The sequence below is a fragment of the Lolium perenne genome, chromosome 7, assembly GCF_019359855.2.
Source record: "Lolium perenne isolate Kyuss_39 chromosome 7, Kyuss_2.0, whole genome shotgun sequence".
Classification (NCBI taxonomy): domain Eukaryota; kingdom Viridiplantae; phylum Streptophyta; class Magnoliopsida; order Poales; family Poaceae; genus Lolium; species Lolium perenne.
Window position 1 is genome coordinate 144,245,331 of NC_067250.2, and position 23,023 is coordinate 144,268,353.

General features: G+C 46.7%; 2 protein-coding genes across 2 annotated transcripts; one reads left to right on the forward strand and one right to left on the reverse strand.

Annotated features, from left to right (window-relative positions):
* Nucleotides 1-2,930: 2,930 nt before the first annotated feature.
* LOC127318629 (putative F-box protein At1g32420) lies at nucleotides 2,931-8,958 on the forward strand. Its single transcript, XM_051349115.1, has 2 exons — nucleotides 2,931-3,231; nucleotides 6,526-8,958. Exon 2 carries the CDS (start codon nucleotides 7,390-7,392, stop codon nucleotides 8,689-8,691), a length of 1,302 nt encoding a protein of 433 aa, XP_051205075.1. The 5' UTR covers nucleotides 2,931-3,231; nucleotides 6,526-7,389; the 3' UTR covers nucleotides 8,692-8,958.
* A 2,473-nt stretch (nucleotides 8,959-11,431) lies between these two features.
* Nucleotides 11,432-17,012, reverse strand: LOC127318632 (uncharacterized). The gene is made up of 11 exons (XM_051349117.2): nucleotides 16,874-17,012; nucleotides 15,675-15,786; nucleotides 14,630-15,440; nucleotides 14,475-14,527; nucleotides 14,117-14,194; nucleotides 13,733-14,031; nucleotides 12,943-13,411; nucleotides 12,548-12,850; nucleotides 12,223-12,414; nucleotides 12,039-12,130; nucleotides 11,432-11,948 (listed from the first exon to the last, which is right to left on the reverse strand). The coding sequence occupies exons 1-11, from the start codon at nucleotides 16,966-16,968 to the stop codon at nucleotides 11,744-11,746; spliced, it is 2,709 nt and encodes a 902-aa protein (XP_051205077.1). The 5' UTR covers nucleotides 16,969-17,012; the 3' UTR covers nucleotides 11,432-11,743.
* Nucleotides 17,013-23,023: the final 6,011 nt, after the last annotated feature.

Consider the following 23,023-nt stretch of genomic DNA (forward strand, 5'->3'; position numbering starts at 1 on the left):
AGGTGGAAGCCGTTAAATAAAAATTGAAGGGTAACTACCAATCCCAACTTGAGAATCCATCCAACAAGAAACACCAAATATGCAAGCCTTTGGAGACTTGAATTCAAATCAACATGAACTCTTAGATTCAAACCAAACCTAGTCGATCTCGGTCTATTGATGTAGATTATACAAGGAAGAGGGATGTGTCGGTGACGTGGGTACGCTTAATGGGTCAATCGTGTTGGTATACCTCGTATGGCTCAAGCAAAAGCCCATGAAGATCCCATCGCCGAGTTTAGAATTGGGCCGTGTAAGGCTTCTGAAGGACCGTAGACTCAACGTGTATAATAAGGACTAAGCTTAGAAAGGAAAGTTTTAGTCGTTGTAACCTGCCTGGACTCGGTGACCTGAGATCTGACTTCGTCTATAAATCCAGGAGGGGCCTCCAGGCAAGGGTGATACAAGAGAGAGACACGCCAAACCCTAGCTATGCTAGATCAATACCACTTTCACCTCCTCGGCAACTTCCTGTAATCATCATCATCATAATTCAAGCAGACAAGCAACACGTAGGATTTCTCCATCGAAGGCCTAAAGTTGGGTAAAACCTCGTTTTGTTTCCTATGTGTTGTGCTTGTACGACGTCGAAACCACCATTACACTTCTTCCCCAAAACCCAAATCCATCACGTATGAGCAATTTCGTGGTTACCCCATGTCACTCGCGGTTCACCTCCTCATGAGGAGCGCTCGTAGATTTTTCTTATAAAGGGAAATTTATTAAACTCATAAGTTTGCATCACATGGTACACATAGGAGCTTACACTCAGCCTCTTCATAGTAAGTATGCACACATTCCCACAATTAAAAATAAAAAAACACAATATATAGGACATGTTGAAGAAATATGATGGACTCGCAACAACGGCTAGGATGGTGGAGGGTCAATTCGTAGATTACGCAGGCATCCATCTGTGATAAAATATGTTCCCCTCACATCCTGCTCCAACCATGTACATACCTCCATAAACAGGCATTTGTTCTCCATGCGCCAAAGAGACGACCACAAACAAGGGGTATGGGTGCACCCATAGATAACCTGCACAGGAGTAGAAATCTTACCACTAATAACAAGGTAATTTCTACATAGGTGTAATGACTAAATAACAATAAACGCTCCCACCCAAGTGAGGATCCTGTACTTGTGATTTGTGATTTATGTCATAGAACATGCGAACTTGCATTGCATATACAAGTGCTTTATTGTATCATCAATAGGAAAAAATATGCATCGTATATTTCCATGCCTATTTCTCTTTACTAGGTTATCCTTGATAAGGGTTACACATTTGCAAATGTACCATGCAAAACCTTCAATTTTTAGCAGTACCTTCATTTTTCATATTTTATTATTATTGTCGACTAACACTTCAGAGTGAAGGAGCAATCTATACATATAATTCACCAAAAACTTACCATTTTCATTTAGAGTTCAGCGAAATTCAACGTTCTCTTGCGCCAATTGGAACATTGTCAATAGCTCAATAAAAGTGTTCCATGCCGCAAGCCAAGTGGCAACTAAATCTCTCTCTTGAATGTCAAATTTGGTAGGAAACATCTAACCATGCTAGGATTGAGTGCCTGAAGTACCTGATAGAATGGTTAGTCCCAAAACATGTGTTATTGCCGATCACCCAAAACTCATTGGGGGGGGGGGGGGGGTGAAGCTCATGCCTGCCCAACCACCAGCGCGGCCTCACATCGCTGCTCATCGTCGACATCGCCACTGGCGGACCTTAGTGAGGGCGAAATGGGCCACCGGCCCCAGCCCAGGAGAAAAATCCTTACTAACAGCTCATCTACCATCTAAAATCAGCCCAGTACGTACATAAACAATTTACCCCCCCAACCCATTTGCCCCTCGTAAAATGGGCCAAGGTCCGCCACTGGACACCACTACCCTCCATGGTCTGAAGCTTCGTAAAGGCGACTATGAGAAATGGGGTAAGGGTCGCTAGATGTGGCGCTAAGAGCTCTTTGGCGAGCCAAATTCGTCGCCAGCTAGCGCGATCTAGGGCGGGACGAAGTCGATGCATCCAAAACCATGAGTCCAATGTGTGAAGGGGTCTGTGGCCGGCGCCGGCGTGCTCCCCGTTGCTGCGAGCGGCAGTCTTGTGTGCTATAAAGGATGGGCGATGATGGTACCAAGAACATGTGGCGGTAACCATGGATGGGTTGCTGCAAGGGGATGGCGGCAATGCTACGGACGACATCCGGCAAGGCGGCAATGCCATTGTCAGTGGGCAATGGTGGTACGAACAGGGGTTGTGTTGCTGCAAAGGCGTTGACTCTTTTTTGATGATTTTGCTGCGGTGGTTTGGGGATTTTGCATCATGCACAAAATTTTAAAACCATTATGCGGTTTTGAACCATACTTTTCGTGAATTTGCATCATAGGATAAACTTTTTCATACCACAATTACGCCTTTTTGCTGCAATAGCACATAATTCTTGCTACGAGGTTGGTTTGCTACAGTAGCATAATTTTTTTTGCCACGAGATACCAGCGACGTTCTCGACGAGGTCGGTTTTATTACAATAATACAATTTTTATGATACGAGGTCTACGACGAGGTTGGTTTTGGATTTGCTACGATAGAATAATATCTTTTGCTACGTGGTCTCTAGCGAGGTCAGTATTTTTTTTTTTTTGTTAGCAAATCATTTTTCTACATATATAAAAAGTAAAACATATTTTTTTTCTATATAGAAGAAAATAAAGACTTGGTAAAAATAGCCCAATTTCTAACTACTGCCTGGGCACGCTGTAGTTTTACACGGTGCTCCCCTCTCGCGGTCGTCAGATCGTGATCGAACGGCTCGAACGAAGGAGCGCAAGCGAGAGAAAAAAGACGACTATCTCTTTCCCCGTTTCCCCGTTCAAAGTCAACTTCGTCCTCAACTCCTCTCCTCTCTTCACCCGTGTCCACTACCCCCTCGTCGATCTCCCCACTAAATCAGCCTCGTCGGCGACGAGCGGTCCGCCGGGAAGCCGCGGCGTGGTCGTCCTGGTGGGTGCGAGCGGTGGAGCAGCCTCTCTGCGGACGCGCGGATCGGCGCGTCCGTGGCGGGCGCTGGGATTCGACCCGTTTGAGGTGGGGTGGACGGGCTCGGAGGCGGAGGCGAGAGGGCATCGGTGGCGTGGTGCTGCGTCCAGGCTGCGGTGTACTGCTGTCCTTTCTTGGAGCTCGTGAGTGCTTCGATCTCGGGTGTTTCCCCATCCGGTTGTTGCTTTTCCGCGGTGGTGATGTAGGGTCGACGTGCTGTCGATTTTAGTTGCTTAGCAGTCGATTCGCATTTGATCGTAGTTGCAGAGATATAGCCCCGGCTAGCCTTGGAATATGCGCAGGCTATGGTGGCAAATACTTCGTCGAATTTTTAGGACTGAACGAGTGTTCCAGCAGGTATACTCGTAGCAGTCGTAGGTCTCCGTCGTTGCCATGCTCCATGGACGAGCTGGCTCCGCCCAATGCTTGATTTGTACCTCTGTATCTAACATATTTCTGTCATGGTAGTGCTTGTAGAGAGTTTCAGCGTCGCTGTTACATGCCTCTTAGTGCATGGTGCAGATAACCCATGTAGTTCATACATGTTTCTTTTTTCTAAATGGTGTTGATATATTATCAAGTAGAAACGTCAGGGTTATAATCAATCACTGGTGCAGAGCAGTACATCACACCAGTAGTCAAGGTTCTATGACTATAATCTGCCAGGGAGGTGTGCCATTGACTGATCTTGGGATTTTCTGAACCTCTAGCCTATAAGTTTTGGATGGAATGGGCAAACTGGGCGGATTAAGCATACACCAAAATGGCTTGAGAACTTCCCCAGGAACTAGAGTTTAGAGCATTAACAACATCCTGACAGTCACACGGTTATGGGTTGGTTGAGAGTGGCCTCAATCTTCATGCTTCATAGGACAGCCAAGGCTTTAGCTTCTTCTGTTGATTGGCATCGCATAATAGAGCCTCAAGCAGACATGATAATTTCCCCTGTATGGTTCCTGGCTATTGCCCCCAGTGCCCCATACCATCTTCAGAAATGAAGGAGGCGTCGGTGTTGATTTTCAGCCGACCTGTACTAGTATTGCTCCAGGAAATGCGAGAATTTCGGCCAGTTATAATATGATCAGTAGTAACACGTTCAGGAAAAAAACGTGATCTTCCCTTTTCCTTTATGGTTGTGTTCGTTCGGTGTTAAGATAGTTTATAATGAACTAAGCTGAGTTATTCATCAAAGCATCACCTATGCCGAAGATGGTGTCGTTGCGCAGATGCCACACCATCCACCATAAGAACAAGAGCTTTGATCTCATTTCCATTATCTGATTGTCTAGGATGACCCATTCATCCTCAGTTTCCCCCGCGTCTTCTTCTTTGGGTAGATGCCAGACCTCATGCATAGCCTAACGGAGGGCTTGAGCTTTGGTGCATGACATGACCGCACAGAGTTCAGGTCATACATGTTTCTCCATTCCATAGTATGTTTTGATGCATTTTTATAGTGTGCAGCTATGTGCTCTGAGTTTTTTCTATTAAAATAGCACTTAGTCGTATGTTCAATTTTTGTTGTGAAGCAAATGTGTTCTTAAAATATGCTATGGATGTAACAGATCCACTCAATCAATAGTACCAGATGTATTTTTTTATACACGGGGTGTAGGTTTATATTTTCCACTTTGAAGGTTTTGATCATAATACACAGTGGCTAGTTTTCTGAATAACATGTAGGATGTAAATACATCCTGTTTCGCACGACTGCATTGTCTTGCCTACATGTAGGATGTATATTTCATATTCCTGAGTTTTTTACATAAGGATATACAATATGATCTTCCAAAAGTTAATTGGATGGAACAAACACATGAAATCATTAGTATTAGATGTACTTTTTAAATGTTGGATGTATGTTCTCATACATGAACGTTAACATCATTACTATTATATGTATCAAAATACTAAGTATGTTTTTTGATTGCTGTTTTGTACAATAGCTGGATGTATATTTCCATGTTTTAAGAAGTAATTTGTATGTAACAAACTAATAAAATCATTAGTACTAGTTGTAGTTTTTTCACATGAAGATTTTTTGAGAATAAATGGTTAATGCATAATCCATAGCATGTAAGTATTAGTCATTAAATACGCCCTGGTTAATGAATAATCGATTGGACTTCATCGTCGCCTTTGAATCATAGGTTGATAGCGCGTTTTTCCTGTTGACAGTTCCATGTCAGCGGTGTTGCTCCCAGTAACTTGCTTGCCATGCTTCGCTGGTTTAGTTACATCTAGAGCTTGTGTTCAGCTTTGATGTCAAGCTTGTTCCATAAGTGGTGGTGCCTTCTCTGCTGTCCCGAGTGTGTTCCATGTAGTGTAGTTGTGCTCCTGCTTTTAGTTTTAGCTTGTTGTTTGATCAACTTTGCAAGAGGTTCTCCTCAACACCTCTTATCGTTCGGCCGTGATGGCTTTATTAATTTAAAGTTGGGCTTTATAGCCTTTTATCTATCAAAAACCCAACATGGTAGCTGCCTGATGTAGACCACTATTAGATCGGTTTGAACATGTGGATTGAACCCGTAGCTAAGGAACTAGTTTGGATGGGTTTGTGTGGAAAATTGTTGTAGTTTGGTTTGGTTTGGATCCTAGTATGCAGCATTTAGTTTGGTTGGGATAGGTTGGTACACACTTTGTACAATTTGGGTTGGATTTGATCTGGTTTGAAAGCATTCCCAGCCGTAACAGTAAGGGATCATCTAATATTTTTGCTTCAACTGTAAGTAAAATTATATTGTAGGTTTCTTGTTTGATTTTTTTATTCAACATGATGTATTTTCATAATAATATTGTGCATACAGGATGTATTATTGTATCATAGGAAGTACTTTTGCATCCCTTAAAGTTTTGTTTCACATTACACAATAGGGCTCTTTCCTAATTATTTTTTGATTCAACATGATGTATTTTCTCGTTAAAATTTTGCATATGGGATGTATATTTCTAGTCATATGATGTTCTATTTTTATTCTCTCAATTATTGGTCAGATTAGACATTAGGTTTTTCTTGATTCAACATGATGTATTTTTTATTCTGATGCATGTTATTCTTACATCCCTCGATTATTATTTTTAATCAAACCCACATCAATGTGTTTTCAATGGTATATGTAGTTTTACAACTAATGAATTGCATATGTTTTCGATTTAATCTGCATTGTCGCACAATCATAATGTAGTTGTTAATAGTTTGTGATGTAATTTTCCATGTAATATATTTGCTAAAAAATATTTACACAAGCAATCTGGATGTAATTTTACAACTATCAGCTGCCATGTGTTTTTACTGTGATGTAATTTTAGTGTAAAACATAATAGGTTTATTACATCATCTATTTGTTTTTCATTTTTATCTAATACTCTCATTTTCCTTGGTACCTAGATTTATAGATCTAACTCATTTTCTCTGCCTGTATTTTTTTGAACACAAGATTAACCCACAGATGTAAATAAAGCCAATATATTTACATCTACTGTACGTGGCAGCAGGGAGAGGCCTGGTACTTCTAGTCGATTACGTAGGAAAAAAATTCATCTATGGGTTGCAAAGCAAGCGATGTATTTTGTTACACTAAAAGGACTATGGTGCATTTGATATAATTTTTTGGGTTTTGCCGACCGCAGATGTGAGTGTATTTTTTACTGTACAAGATTTACACTTTCTTTTCCATGTACTACTACTACAGAAGGAGACTTTTGGGGTCCGCATTAATTGTGGTACCTGTACAAATCGTGGGAATGTTGCGCACTGCACACTGCAGTAAGAAGAAAGGGTGGGCAGTCAAACTTCCCCTTTTGGTAACGGGCGGGTCAGTGCTTTCCGTTTTTGGGAGGGCACCGTGGAAGACTACACGGTGCTAGGGCACTGTGTAGCCACGTAGGAGCACCGGGGATCGGGGCGGTCAGCCCACCCCATGAGTTTCGGGAGTGCTGAAGGCCAGCTGGGGCACTTGTCCTCCGATGGGCCGGGTCGTTTCATCCGGAGGGAACGACCATATACATGATTTATCCTACTATCTTGACTTTTTTTTTTTTGCGATCACCCTACCATCTTGACTTCTTGAGTCCTGTATATACAAAATTACACATACAATTGCGTTAACACGTCCAACATCGCTAGGTTTCCGGGCCGGAGTGTCCGGTTTCTTGATTTCGCCTCCCTCGTCATCACCTTCAGCACAAATCTGTCATCGTCGTCGTTTATTTCGTCGCCACGACTTTTCTTTCCGCCGTACTGCAAATCACATCAAGAATCCCTAAACCTAGTCGACGCTAGAACGTGGTTTATTGGATCCATGGCTTCCACCACCGCCTCCCCGGTCAGCGGCGCCACCTCTTCCGAGGACGAATTGATGCCGCCAGTCGACGACGATTGGTCCGACGACGACCACGCCACCTCATCCGAAGACGAGCTGATGCCGCCAGTCGACGACGATGAGTCCGACGACGACACAATGGATCGCATCCCCGAGCTGACGATCAACAAAATCCTGACCCTCCTGCCGCCAACGTCGGTCACAAGATGCAAAACCGTCTGCAAGAGCTGGTTCTCCCTGATCTCCAGCCGCCCGTTCTTGCGCGATCACGCCGCCGCGAGGGCGGTGCGTCGCCGCCGTTCCGACCCCAGCATCCTCCTCTTCGACGGCGCCGCCCGCTTCCCCGCCACGATCGTCGACGAGAACAGGACACCGCGGCTAGCGCTCCGCCGGTGGAGGGCAGAGCCTAGGGAAGGGTACGACGTGCAGAATTGCTGCGGCTCGATCGCCTGCCTTCGGAGCGGCCAGGGCGACGCCGAGCTGCTCAACCCGGCGACCGGCCATTGCCTTGGCCTTGGCGGCGGTGAGTTCGTCGGCGACCGCCACACGAGGACGGGATCCAAGCAGCTCCCATGGTACTGCCTCGGGCGCTGCCCCTCGACCGGCGAGTACAAGGTGATGCGCCTCGACGTCCGCCTCCCGTACTCCAGTCGCCCGCACGTCACGTGCGACGTGTGCGCCCTCGGTCGACGCGGCGGCAGCAAGGGATTACGGCCATACGGGGCCCGGTGGCAGGAGGTTGGCCTGTGGGACGTGAACTACTGCCCCAGCGGCCGCGGCGTGCACGTCCACGGCGTCGTGTACTTCCTCGTCGATTTCTACGGGAACTCCGTCGTCAGCTTCGACCTCTCGACTCACGTGCGGAACCACATCGACCTCCCAGTGGTCGAGGACGCGGTGGCGTCGCTCTCGAAACTCGACGGCAAGCTCTGCGCGTCGCTGGTGCCCAGCGGTGGGCCGTCGTGTGGCGAGGGAGGGACGAACATGGACGTGTGGGTGCTCGGCGACGGCGGCCAGCAGGGGTGGATCCACAGGTACAGGTTTGAGCTGGACGGCGCGGCGAGGCACGTCCCGAGGCCGCTGTTCGTGAGCGGCCGGAGGACTCTGGTCATGAAGTGCGCCGACGGCTCGCTCTGCTCCTATGATATCGCTGCTAACAGCAGCGATGGCAGCGATGTTTTGGTGTTCCCGCACAAGAGCAGGCCGCAGATGATGAGCGGCATCACCGCCGACGTCTTCGTGGAGAGCTTGTTCCCCCTGCGCACCATCCTGTGGTCATAGATCTTGTTCAAGCGGTTGTGTGACAGCAACTTCCAGGGCTCTACCTGACAACAGTTCCAAGCTTGCTCCCGCGCACTCGTAGAAGAATTTTGCTTTTTTAGCCGAATCCAACTTTCGGTCCTAGACTCCAGTTTCGATAATGTTTTCTATGCTCTGATTTGTCACAAAACTCTTTGCATAACAGTTTTCCTGTCAATCATTTTATGCTTTACTGCAGATAATTGTTTAGTACGGCCTAAATTCTTGAGTGAATCAATCTATTTTAGTACAGGCAAAACTTCATCTGAAGCAGATGTTCTACAGCCTAACTCAGTTTGTTTATCGATCCGTAAGCAAATTCAAATATGTAAAACATCGGATATCATCCGAGGAGAGACAGCTCTTAGCTCAAGTACTAGCAAGCCAACATTTACAGACCCATATACCACGCCACAATATTCAGCTCAGCCAGTCTCAGATATCAGTGAAACAGCAACGATAATGTACCCCAATATTCATCATCTACAACTGCATGGGGCACAGCTCAGAACAAAACGTTCAGGTCAACAAGTTAGCCAAGTACCTCTGAACACAATGCGATCAATGCCCACTGTTATCAGTACTGTTGTGTCTGTACATGTATGTCATCTCATTGTAATCCAAAAAACAAAAACACTGATATGTACTGTTGGAACCAGGCGGAGTTCATTACAGTGTCGGGTTATAGCTGAAGGCAGGTCCAGTGCATCATCAGTGTTAGCACTGTGCCCAACAGGTGCACACAACAAGATCTGGTACAGTTCATCAACGTCTTCTTGGCAGCAGCCGCTCCAAATCTGGGCTTCTTCCAAGCTAGGAAAAAAAAGGCGATAAAGATGCGTCTGTTTACCTATTCTGGTCAGGACAGACATTGACAAGTTGTCGCGACAATATTCACGAGACGAAGAGCAAGAAAAACAGACTAAATAACAATTCAGAAAATTCAGGATTTGCATGGCAGCATTTGATGACGAAGATTCAGTGTGGTTTTGATGTTTGCCTAGCAGGTATGCCAAGCACGAGCTGGTGGTGATACAGAGGCCCCTCCGAGCACCTCTCAAACTTTACATGCATGATGATGCCACTGCCTCTGGAAGCTGTTCCTTCCTTGATTCCTTCTCAAGGGACTTACAGTGCCTGGTCATCTGACATGTACTTAGGCTGGCAGTGGGTTTAGGATAGCTATAAGATATCGCCCAATTCACTTCTTGATTAGCGGAAAGGGCCAGGACTGTCAAAAAGTTACGTTGAATCAGCTTCAGAACTGAAGCATCGTCGGCACTGATGTTAGTGCCGCGTTGTTTCCTCATCGGGAGAGATGCAGACTACCACATGTTCAGGACCAGCTCAGCATACATGCAGGAAGGACCATTGGCCTTCCTGACAGAAGGTTCCACAATTTTTCTTGGCTAATGGTCTCACCCAAGCACTCCATCAAAGGCTCCTTGTCCCGTCCCTTTCTTCAACAAGCATTCCGCGTTTTTCAGCTTCCTTCAGGAGCAGTGCATCCATGCTAGTCATATCAAGACGAGAAGCATCTTGGTTAAGAGAATATATGGCTTGTATCAAACTGATGTATTAATACTGGAATCAGTAATAAGACAACAGAAAATAAAAGTTAGTTGAACAACAAAATACTAGCTAAATAGGAGAGAAGATCACAAGGAAACATAGGTGAACTTCTGAACTGTTAGGATTGCTCTTGGATCTCACTTCATCATTGTACGAGTTATGGCAAAGCTCACAAAATATTTTTAAAAAAAGGTATCAAGAACAATAATGAAATAACCCACAACTATTTCGCACCAAAAAAAGCCATTTACCGACTGCTGCTGTATATTCGTAGCTTTGGTAAGAGAACACTATGGCCATTCCTAGTAAATGCCAGTGTGCAGATAACCTAAACTATTCCAATCTAGCGTGTACAGTACATTCTATTTGCTCAGGATTGCATTTGGAAAATCCTTTTTGCATAATGGAAATGAACTATCAGGTGCAGAGCATCTCCAACAATCAACCAACTGACAGAGGAATGGGTGCCATGACACTTTGTCTGTGAACTGGGAGAAGTTCTGTAGCTCTGCATAAACACATGTCATTCAGGAATTAAAAAAATATCCGCAAATCTCTTTTTTTTTCAAGTACATAATAATAGTCAGTGTCTCATACTCTCATTAGCATATGCAGTGTTTGGTTCTTTGGAGCCATTGAAGTAATTCTACTCAGAACCTGCTACTACTGATAATGTATCTTATAAGAAAATTTACCACCATGAGTACGTCAGCTACCTCTTATGTTAAAATATTCAGCATGACACTTCATATTGGCAAACATAAACGAATAAGTCAATTGGTTACTAAAAATTCAAGGACCGGGTGAGTCTTTTTTCTTGATGAATAATTAAAGCAAGGATAGATCCAGCTAAAATTCTAATGCAACATAATAATTACCTATAAGATCAGTGTTTTCTATTGTAATCAGAACATCATGATGAGGAGCATTTATCTGTACCCTTTTATGAGAAGGTACTCAAAACTCTACTCAAGGGAAGATAATGAAGTGAAACAAATACATACACTTTGGCTCGTGATACAGAAGCCAGTACGAATCCACATTTACCGGCCTGCATACCAAGAAACCTCTCTACAGCGTCAAAGAGACATAGAATGCTAAGACAAATTCAAAGAATGTAACCTCTTCAGATTTAGAACAGGAGATATAATTCAGACATAATTACAATTTACTCATTTTTCTCGTTCCTCATTTCATAGTTTACAGTTGCCAAATTTTCTCCTAGTCAAAATGTCATTCACTGGTGATCACCATTTTACATCTATCCCTTCTAAAACAACATTTTACATCGACCTCCATATGTTGAAACCGAAGTCCCTATAAGTTATAGCACTGCACCATACCAAATAATATTGAATTGATCCCCCTTATTTTGTTCCTCACCTTACTAGGAGTACCTTTATGGACTCACCCTACTGTCTGTTCTGTTCTACATCAAACAAGCCTATATATGCTCTGTTTCTCATGTGGCGGCACATCTCTCCCACCGGCCAAGCATCGAGCTAACCGTCCCTCCGCCGTGACGGTGTGCAAACTCTGTGACGGCCTTCCGCACGCAGGCATCCCACGCCCTGGCCGTCTCCTTGATTGACCAGGGTTCTGAGAGATCAGCGAGGGCATGCCGGAACGCCACATCTACCGAGATCGCGATGGCACTGGAATTCTTCCTGCAAGTAGCCAAAGCTATTGTGAAGCGGCGGCAGATTTGGACATCCTGATGAGCAGTTAGTAGACAATCTTGAACGGGCTCAACTCACCTTAGCACCTCATCTCCTCCATCATTAATAAGCACCGGAGAGCTACGTGGATAATCTGGGGGGACGAATAGCTTTGCAGGCAAGACAAGAGACTGCATCAGTCACAGAGTAAGTCAGTACATTGTGCTAGCCAGGGATGTGCTGTAAAGTGGAGGAAGTATCTGAACTCTGAAAGCCAAAGTACCATTTCAGATGTTGCAAAGAGTGATTTCATGATAGGCGAAATGGACACGGCACTGTAAGACAGTTTGATCATTGCCCCACCATGGTAGGAGGAAATCCCATCTGTTCCACAGTCACCAGACATGCTGATTACTGTATCGATCAGTGTGCTATTGATAGATTTAATCTCTTCCAACAGAGCAACATAAGAATTCTGCCAGGAAATGTTCGAAGTATGTTAAGAATATTATGAAATTATGACAAACAGAAATAAATAGTGCTCCAATAGAAAAGAAACAAAAGGCACCAGATTGGCAACTAAAGAATCTAATGATCGGTCATGTTACCTCTTTTTTCTGCCTCTTGATGCTTAGTTTGCTGGTGGATCCGGAATCAGAGGAGTCGCACTCAAATGGCATGCAACTGCTATCAATATTTCCCAATAGTACCGACTCAGAGTGTGATGCTGTATTATTGAAGACACGCTTCATTTTGTTCACAGCATTAGGTTCACCCTGTTGCTGCTGTCGAGAGGATTTGCAATCCAAAATTGTGCCAACTTTCCCACTTGTTACAATGTCATTTATGCTAAGGACAGACCAGATTGAATTAGCTGAGCTTCGTAGTGCTGCTGGTGATGAAGACCTCATCTGATTTTGCAAGATAAGCACGGAACTGTCAGTATAAGGGATTGCGGCAATTCTGAACTGTGACTGACCTACGCAAAATCTGGTAAACTTACCGCATCAATTAGGCGATCGATGGGCTTCTTAGTCACCGGTGTTCTGTCTCCACCTCGCGCCTGATCCTCTTCTTGACCAGCTGTTATCTCTGCCTGAAGTGGTGAGGCTGACGTTGTCAGTTTACTAGGAGTGACTTGGTTAGAACTATTTGATTTTAATGCTGCTGCTCCTGCATTGTCGCCCAACAGTAAGGCAGATGTTCTGTCAACGTCCTTTGAAGATGTGGACATCACTGGAGCACAGGGTGAAGCTGGTGCTACCACCGGCATGGTAACTGGTGAGGGGCTCAAGCACTCAAGCATACTGGTAGACCAAGACTGCAATGTTCCTAATGAGCTGATCGAGGAAGGGCTTGCTATTCCTAGCAAGTGGTTGCCATTGTTATGTTGATGAGCTGGTGGTGTTCTAGCCTTAGTTGTTTGATTTGACTGCAAAATGCTTGCATCTGCAGGTTGCTTTTGCTGTGCACTGAAAATGTAAAAGGTAAAGCATAGTAAATAAAGAGCATTACAGATTACACAAATATCTCATGGTAACTTCTGAAAAATGGGAATAAGAGTGAACATAATTCTTATCGGTGTTAGTTACTACAAAATGTCAAGAGAAAAATACTTGAAGAAATCCAACACTTCATTACTAGTACTTATTATTAAGGATGACATGTTCTATTGATTCAAAATCTACGGTGACAGTCTGAGCTATCCAATATATCTTAGCATTATATTGTGATTTTTCAAAGGAATTGATGTTAATATCTCCAGATTTTTCCAAGCTATTGCTTTTACCAACCTTTTACCACCAGTGATTGGGGGTGCATTGCCAGTAAGATTTATGACTTGAGACTGCTCATCACAATTCTGCAATTGATATCCTATATTCATCTTTGCATCGCGAGCTTTAGTCCTCTCGATAAAACCCAAAAAATTATGTATGTGTTTTTCGTACTTGGGGAACTCCAACTTCAAACCCTCGTGCACATCACTTTTCCTCAATTGCAGGAGTTTCAGTATCTCCCTGATTAGTTTCTTGGTACCTACTCTTCGTCTGTATGCATTAGCTTTCTCTATGGGTAGTGACGAGAATTGCTCCTGTATAAAGATGGAACAAGAAGTATGAGTGACACTGCAAATCATCAATGAATGAAGATTCATCTCTAGGAAAAGGGCAGATGACCTCTGTTAGTGCTGGAACAGCGAATCTATGATCCAGTTCAACAAACTGCGAATAATAAGCATCCTTCCAAGACTTGATCTGCAATGGAATATTGCCGTAATATGATTAAGCTGAGATGTTCAAATTTAACAAAACAATCATCAACAGCTCAATAATGTGATCCAGTCATTCGGCTAGTAATGCTTGTGCATTGAAATATAAGGTCAACAAAACCAGCCCCGTTATTTTATATCTACAAGAGCCTTAAATGACTAAATTGGGTTTAAAAAGAAAACATTATGCATAACTAACACATACTGGGATATAGTTATAGATTCAAGAACAGTTAATTCACATACATAAAATAGCGGATTCTCACCTGGCAAAACATTTTCTCCACTACGTCACATTCTCTAGCACTTCCCATGGTAGCTGAAATAACAAACACTGTAACTTGTGAAAGATAAAAAAGACAAAGGAAAACACTGAGTAAAGTTCTATGACAATCACAGTTCTTTATGAAGCAGTCAGTACCTGGAACCTGAGAGTTCTGATAAATCGAAGTGTGTTGTTGAGCACCGCTAATCTGTTGTAGAGGGGTAGTCTTAATCTCAGGTTTGCATGCCTTGAACGGCGAATGTAGCAGATCTCTCTGCCTAGCATCCTGCTGATTATTCCGTCCTCCAAACTGACTGGCCTGTAACTTAGACTTAGAGGAATCGCCTTGTTGTGCTCCAAGCATTTGGTGCCTTTGAATGTCCAACTCTTTTTGGTTGGCTCCCAAAGTTTGTTGATTCATCCTTGTCAACTGCTGCTTCTGCCTACCAATACCAAGTAGGCAATTTTGCTGAGAGTATGGACGAATAGCTGGCTTTGGCACACTTGTCGGGCTGCAACCTACAATGTTTATAGCCTGTGGTTGCCTGGCTGGATATTGGCTCTGACTCTGGCTAGCTGCTGATTGCATCGGCTGCAGACCGGGTTGGACACCTCGCCCTATTGTAGCAATCGCTGTGCTGGGTTGGAAGTTTAGACATCGATCCATGATTTTCATCATGCCAGGGTGCTTTTGCTCAATCCCAATCGGCGCGTTTGGTGTGGAAGGGTAAACCATGTGCTGGTTGGGCACTAGGCTTGAAGTTTTAGGTGTCATAGACTGAGAACTTGGCCTTTGACTAGCCATTATCACCGCCTCTGGTATGACAGAAGAATTGCCTCCCTGTAAAGCCTGAGGTGCATTAGGCCGTTGCAAGTTGCAACACGACTGCATTTGCCGCCGTACCTGTTCATCTTTTCTTTTCTCAATACTGAGCAACTTGTTTGATATATTTCTCATGTAGTCTTCCTGGACAAGTTCAAAATTAAATAAAGATAAATCACGAGGCACAATAACGAACAAAATTAAAATGTGAGCCAAGTACAGAAAGAACATCTAATGCATACTAACATTGCTTCTTCAAGTTGACCAATTAACTAGCAGAAGGATACCTAACATGAAAATGATAGATTCCACCAATCTGAAACATGGCAGGAAAAGGATATTTGACTGGTGTCGGGAAACACGAATAGATAAACACACCTTACTGTTGGTCCCACTGAAGGCATCCTCCTCAAATTTGGCAACAAATGTTTGGACCTCCTTGGAATAAGGGGCATACCTAGGCTCATAAACTGGGGCCAATTTGATGGTGCTGAACAACATTAGGAATAGATGGGGTTAGGAAACATAAAAGTTTCCTCCAGTTTAATTAATATCCAAATTAGGATCGTGTGCATATGAAAAGGTGTGTCGACAGCTGAGAGGCATCGTCAAATAAAGCAAGAACGGCGTATTTCGCTCCAAAGCTAACCAACTAAACCCATCTATGCCGAAGTTATTAGGAAAAAGTTGAAACCCATCTATGCCTTCACATGTTTTGACTTTTTCTTTTTTCATATCTCCTAAATTATATAATATTTCGATTCGATTTTTTTGCAAGTCACTCAAAAATAACAAATAGAAGGGGGGAAATAGTTCGGAATTTTTTTGTGCAATTTAAATTTATTTAAAATTCAAACTAAATTCCTGAAATATATATATACATAATGACATAAAAATCCGAAATATTTTTCCGACATTCTATTTGTTATATTTAAGTGATCTGCAAAGTTTCAATTTCAAAAAAATTGTGTGGTGTGACGGTGTGAGATATACAAAAATGAGAAGTTGTTTGAGATAAGGGAAAAAAGGAGCTGCCACGGATCTTGCTGCAACATAAACAGCCCAGATATAGGTGCGCACTGAGCACTCCTTACTATTTCCTCTTGCCTCGAGACGATAAGCAAGCTGAGACCCAATACTACTTAGGATCCCGAGATGACCGCAGCCGGTTGATTTGCCGGTTACCAATTTCGGAGAAGCAATGCGTGTCAAAACAAATGTACTTAGTCCTAGGCAGGTAGGGGAATGGATTGATGATCTATCGAACTAAGCAAGGACACAAAATGCAGCCCCGACTTAAATCGCGTACAGGCAGCAGCCAGCAAGCAGGAATGGTCAAGAAATGGCTACATATAATCGATCAAAAATGGCTGAGCGGAAGCCCTAAGCTGTGAACAAATCCGTTACTTTCCACTCGATCCAACCACAGTACAGAGGCTAGATTCGTACGGAAACTGCGAATCCCCCAGAAATTCTAGCTACCAGATGAACGATCGCGAGCGGAATCTGGTCCAGGGTGGGGCGCTCGGACAAGGGGAGTGGGGACTGGGGAGGGGGGAGTGCTATCTGCCGCTTACATCTTTTGGAGCATGCCGGAGCGGAAGCCGGGCTGCTCCTCCTCCAACCAGTGGCGGCGGCTTCCTCCGACGCTGCTCCCGCCGGCGGCGGCCATCTCGCTGCGGCGGTGGCGTAGGAGCCTGCGACTGCGAGGGGAGCGCGTGGGATCTGTGGGCGTACTCTTGCCGGATCGACGCGAGCGAGTATTTATAGCTCGCCGCGTTCACTTGTGCTGGAGTACTTCTATTATTTCGACCACGTGTTCTTTTTCCTGAGATCTTCTCAGTCGTCGAGCCTCTCTTTTTTTGGTTCAAAAAAATCTCGCACTCGGCTCAACTTTTTTCATTATAAGAAATACTCCCTCGAAACATGTCTTCATTTTATTAAAATTTATATACACTAAATTTGAATAAAATTAAGACAAATATCATGAGACAGAGGGAGCATATTAATATCGTGAAGGTACTAATTACACTTAACCTTTATACAACAAAATGTCTGAATGATAGTAAAGAGGGCACACAACCAAAAAGAAAAGAAAGGAAAAAAAAATTCTTGACATGGTGATCAACTACTGGCAGCAGCACACAAACTACCACCAAAGACAACACTGCAGATACAGAAGAGATTCTTCAAAAGCCACACCACGGAGAATACAAGCACCGTCGCCCCGTCTGATGGAGAAAGTTTGAGGTTAAAAAACAATGTTTTCAATAAGATCATTGTTAGGTACAACCAATAAAGATCACATTTTGAGTTTTTATCTTGAAAATCAAGACTCGGTACTCGAAGGGTACCACAAAAAAATCCTCCTATGATACCGCGCCGACTTGCCAGTGTTGCTCTCTTTATCGCATCCAAGACACCGCTACTGCCATTACTTAGCAGTTTTGAACTCTATATGAGTCACGGAAGCCTTTTGGCCGTCCAATCGCCGCCGACATGACTTATCATGTTGTAAATATCATGGAAATCTAGGTGTGGACATGTCCCATGGTGGCGACAGAAAGTGGAGCTTCGCATAATGCCCTCCTAAAAGCGTGTAGGCAGTATATGGACGCGTGCAACCAGTTCTCATCCGTTCAAGAAATCAAGGGGCTCCATGCGACAATCCATCTAGATCTCCGAGGGTGAATTCCGGAACTCGCCAGCAGCTAGATCAAGGAGGACCGATACAGAAAGACGGCAAATTCGTGCAAGAAGAGCACTAGAGCCTTCATATTCAATCCAGACCTTGAAGCTCCAACGCCACCGGCCACATGTGCATCGAGCGCACCGTCAACTTGAGAAGGCAACATCTGGGCCCAGCGCTACGACGCCGCCCATCCGCCGCCCCATGTCGAGGCTCTGCCGCAAACGGCTAGAGTTCCCCACCCCCTTTGGGATCAGGTTTGGCGCCACCGCGACACGGGCTAGCGCGGCAGCGTTGTATGGGGAGGAGGTTGAGCAAGCCCTCGGCGGTGCTAGGGTGTTGCATCATCTAAGAAGTAGTCAGAGTCAAGCATCAGTGCGCCGGCTTGATGCTGTCGGTCCTTGTTTGGCGCCTTTCGAACCCTAGAACCGCCACGCCGAGGGACGACGAGTAAGTGTTGTCGAAAGGAGAGAAGGTTGGTCAACATGAGGAGTTGTTGTTGCCACACTCGGCAGTGGCATTGGCTTCCTCATCGTAACAATCCTTTGAACACCTTGTGGGTGGTGGCCATCGATGGAACCGTCGATACTAACGGAAGTTCCGGCAAAGCCACGGTGGGAGATGGCGGAGGTGCCGACGGTGGCTACGGTGGCTGTTTCTAGGGGGGCAGGTGATGACACCAAACTACATGTGTGTCAACTCATTGAGAATCCAAGTGTAGAGTGATGTAGCAAGCGCCTTTTTCTCACAAGGGTGACTCCGAGTTTATATCGAACTCCCGAAGAACCACTCACCGTTCTTCTTCTCGTCCTCTTTAAGCAAGCTAAAAAAAAGCAAAAGCAAATTACTTGTGTCCCTAACTTCATTGCGTGGTTGTCAAGCATAAAACCGCTAAACTTTGGCTTAGCAAAGTGTGACTGCAACCAAACACCACAATTCGTGCGCTAAGTCCATAATTATTCAAGCCACTCCCTTTGACCAAAAATAAGTGACTTGACCTTTTTCTAGATACAAATGTATCTACACACTTAAAATGCGGCTAGATACAACCGTATCTAGACAAACCTGACTCGCTTATTTATGGATGGAGGGAGTACTATTCTTTGTTCGACTAATTGTGCATTTAAAAAAAGTGATCCACATATACATACATAATGCATTTAATACTTGAACACAGGAAAATACAACATAGATAATCAGCGCCTCAGCACTTTTCCCCACCCCTCTCGCTCTCCCCCGAAACTTCTCGCCTGGTCGTCTCCTCCATCTCACCGGGCCGATCCAAAGCCGCTCCTGCTGGCGTTGATGGCTGGAGTTGGCGATGGGGAAGCGCCGGAATTAGTAATAGGATCTGTTTTAGTGTAGATTTACCCTTTGTGGAGTATGGGAGTAGGTATCAAGATCTCATCGGCCAGATCTTGAGCATCCTCTGTTCTATTTTCCTTGCGATTCTGCTCTGGTGGCGGGAGTGGAGGCTTGTGAGGTGGATGGAACGCGGCATCTCCCCAAATAAGGCCGTCTTCCCTCCCTTTTGGAGGCTCATCGCTCTGGTGTTTCTCCGCAACGCCGGGCGTTCGTCGATGTTGCGCACCACTGTGCCTTCGAGGTGGAAGCTGGTGGTTTGTTGCAGATCTGAGGAGGCCTTCTTCAATAAGCGGAATTTTCTGGTTCGTCAACATCGCTATCATCTATGCTTACCTCCCCAAGACAGTGGCAGGTTCTTTGGGTTTGAAGGTGAGTTGGTTTATTCGGCGTGGTGCTGTCGTGCCTCTGCTACTCTGGTTTTTCAGCTGCCTCTACCTTTCTTCTCTCCCTCCGACGTCATGGTGGTGTTTGGGGATGAAGTAGGTAGGGTTGCTGTTAAGCTAGGGAGGCCTTGGAGCTCAAGAACCAGATTATATTGGAGCATATTCTCTGTGTCAGTAGATGAGGCGCAGAAATCTTTGGCCAAGATGGCCTTTCTCCTGCTGGCTCCACTTGCCGGCGTTTATCTAACCTCCATCGGGAGGCCCTGTTCGAGTTCAGGCGTTGATGGATTTGCTGGGTTGGAGGCAAGTGGTTTTGTCCCCGTCTTCAATCATGGCTGCAGCGATCTGAACTTCCTGCTCCGCAGGGGGAAAGAAGATGGACTAGATTGCTTTGTATCATCTTTTAGCAAGGTCTTTCTTACAAATGCTAGGGATCCATATGTAATTTCTGTATTTGATGGGATTCCTTGTAATTACTTTGTACTCCCTCTGTTATATTAATGCAAGGTTCTAGCCCCTTCTGGGGCGCTCCGCTGTTCAAAAAAAAAAAAAAAAAAAAAAATACTTGAACACAGATAACTTGAAATCAAGCCCCAAAAAACAAGCACACATAGTAAATATTGTCCGTATGTATCCATATACTCTCCCGTTTAAAAATGTAAGATGGTGAAGCACTTTCTTTGATTCATCCACTTTAGTATGTATCTAGTCTATTTCTGGTATGTAGGTTCACTTACTTTAGTTTGTATCTAGTATACTTTATAAACACCTAAAACATCTTACGTTTCCAAGGAGGGAGTATATGTTTGCATTTTCTACAAAACTTACCCAACCCTAAGCCAAGCGCAAGAAATTTTAAAATAGCGTGTCTAAAACATCACCCACCTCTGTCTACATGGGGTGGGGGGGGGGGGGGAGGGGGGAGGGGATAGCTGCCACCATCTGAAGGAGCTTTCCCACGCAGTGCCACCGCCAGAGGGGCCATCAGCAAAGCCGGGCAAGTCCTCGAGGAAGGTGGTGGTGGGGCAATTCCTCTTCTCCCGCGAGTGGGAGCTCTGCATATGGCGTAGGTCGGCAACGAAGCTTCGGGCGCGAAGCGGTGCTGCTGGAGTAGGGCGGGCGTTGCGGCTACACGTGGCGGCACACAGTCAGGTCGGATCTGGGTTGCACAAGCCGGCTCGGTGCGCGTGGCGAGGAGGCCCTGGGTGTGGTGATGGTGCGGCTGCAACCGCGGTGGAGGAGTGTCGTCGCCGGCGCGGTGTGGCCCTGGCATTGCGGGTGCGGAGGTTGTGGGGGAAGGTCGATAGTTCTACTCCTCTCCTCCTTCAACCTGGTCGAGGGCCAAGAATGTTGGGGCGGGAGCGAGGAGGCCCTACGCAAGGTGGAGGTGCAGGGGTAGTGGTTGCTGATTGGGGTTGCTTTTCCTCCAGCCGGCGTGCTCCAGTAGCGTGCAAGGATGCTGGGGTGGCCGCCCCGAAGCAGTAGTTGCAGCTTGTGCCCGGCGTGGCATGGGATTTCATCACGGTGTGAGGTGCAGAAGTGGATGCGCCTTGCGGTGGAGCTCGGTGGTCGACGACATGGCCAGGCGGCCTTCTTGGCGCTCCATGAGCTTTGCAATCCGGTCGAAGTCTAGGCAAAGCTTGGTGGTCGAAGGCGGTGCCTTTGGGCGTCGTTTTCCTTCCTTTTGGCGTTGTTGTGGAGTTTCGATCCCGACCAACACGAGTGGTTTCAGATTCCGGGTGAAAACCTAAGCTCCATCCGGGGCGGGTAGCGGTAACAGAAGCATCACTACCTTGTTGGAGGTGCCGCCTTCGAGCTCTTGGCCTTCGCGGTAGGGCACATGCCTATGTGGTTGAGCCGTTGAGGGTATCGGTGGCCTCGGTCTCCTATGTAGTATCGGTCCTATGAGGAAGGCTTGTGGCTCAGCTGGTTTTTGGGTGGCATTAGAGCATCTCCACCGGCGCCCCCGATAGTGGCCCCAATAGCAATTTGGGGGCCGGGGTCGAAAATGGGCTCGCACCGGCGCGCCCCAAACGGCACCGGCCAATTTTGGAGCCCAATAGAATCGTCGGCAACCCCGTGTCGGCCCCTTCGCCAAGGGCATGAATTGGGCGCGTCGGCGCCTCGCAGAACGACGGTTTTCGCGGGTGGGGGCGCCTTGTCATCGAGGGGACGTGGCGGTTCGCATCGGAAACAACGCGGGGAGGTTGCTCATCGGCGTTAATGGTCTCCCGCATGGAAACCAAAACGGCGAGGGCGGCGACTGTCCACGCGGCGTCCACCTACCTTACCCACGCGCCTTCAATGCGCGTCCGCCGCCTTCCTCAAAACCACACCGGCGCGCACTCCTCTTTTTTCCCCGCCGTCCATCCCTAGCCGACGCCGTCCTCAACCTCCGCCAGGAACCCCCACCCACCCGCGCGCGAACGGGATGGCGCACAACGACCAGGCCGACGGCAGCGGTGGCGGCGGCATGCCACGCTCGACACAGCTGTCGTTCGAAGAGGCCGATGTGCTGTACTTGCACCGGATCCCGTGCCAGTACCGTTCAAGTTGCCGCACGGCTAGCACGTCTCCAACGGCGGCTTCGCCGTGCCGCCGCTGCCGCCGCCGCGAGGACCACAGATGATGGCCCTCGTCAGGGAACGGCGGGCCTCGATGACGCCGGAGCATAGGAGACTCCCGGAGAATGCCCTCGGCAGCCCGGACTGAGAAGAGCGCTTCGGCCGCGAGCGCGCCGAAGAGGACGCGCGGATGGACAATCCCTCTGGCGGCCGCTTCAACAACATCGGCCGCCGTGCCTGGTGGCACGGCCGCGACGTCGACGCCATGCTCCGCGAGTACGGCTACCGTCCACGCCACCGTGGGCAACGGGAGCCGGTCTACTCCCCGCAGGCGGCGACCATGGCACCGACGCGCGCGCCGCTGAGGTCACCGGGACGAACCGCGGTGTCCGGAACCTCCCGCACCGGATTGTCCGCCGTCAGGCGCACGCGCTCGGCCGCGCCTCCTTCCGGAGGCATCGTCATCCGCGACGACGCGATGCAGCGCGCGTCCTCTGCTCCGGTTCATCCGACGACGAGGTCGGGCCGCCGCTCCCGAGTCAAGGAGGAGGACACCTCGCCACCACTTCCGCCGGCGAAGAAGAAATGGTGGGAGAAGGAGGCCGAGGCGCAGGCGGCCCTCCGTGGCGATGGCGACGAGGAGGAGTTCCCCGCCCTGCAGTACATTGTCGGCAGCTCCGTCGACGAGGACTACCGGCATATCGCGATCGACCCGCGGCAGGCGGC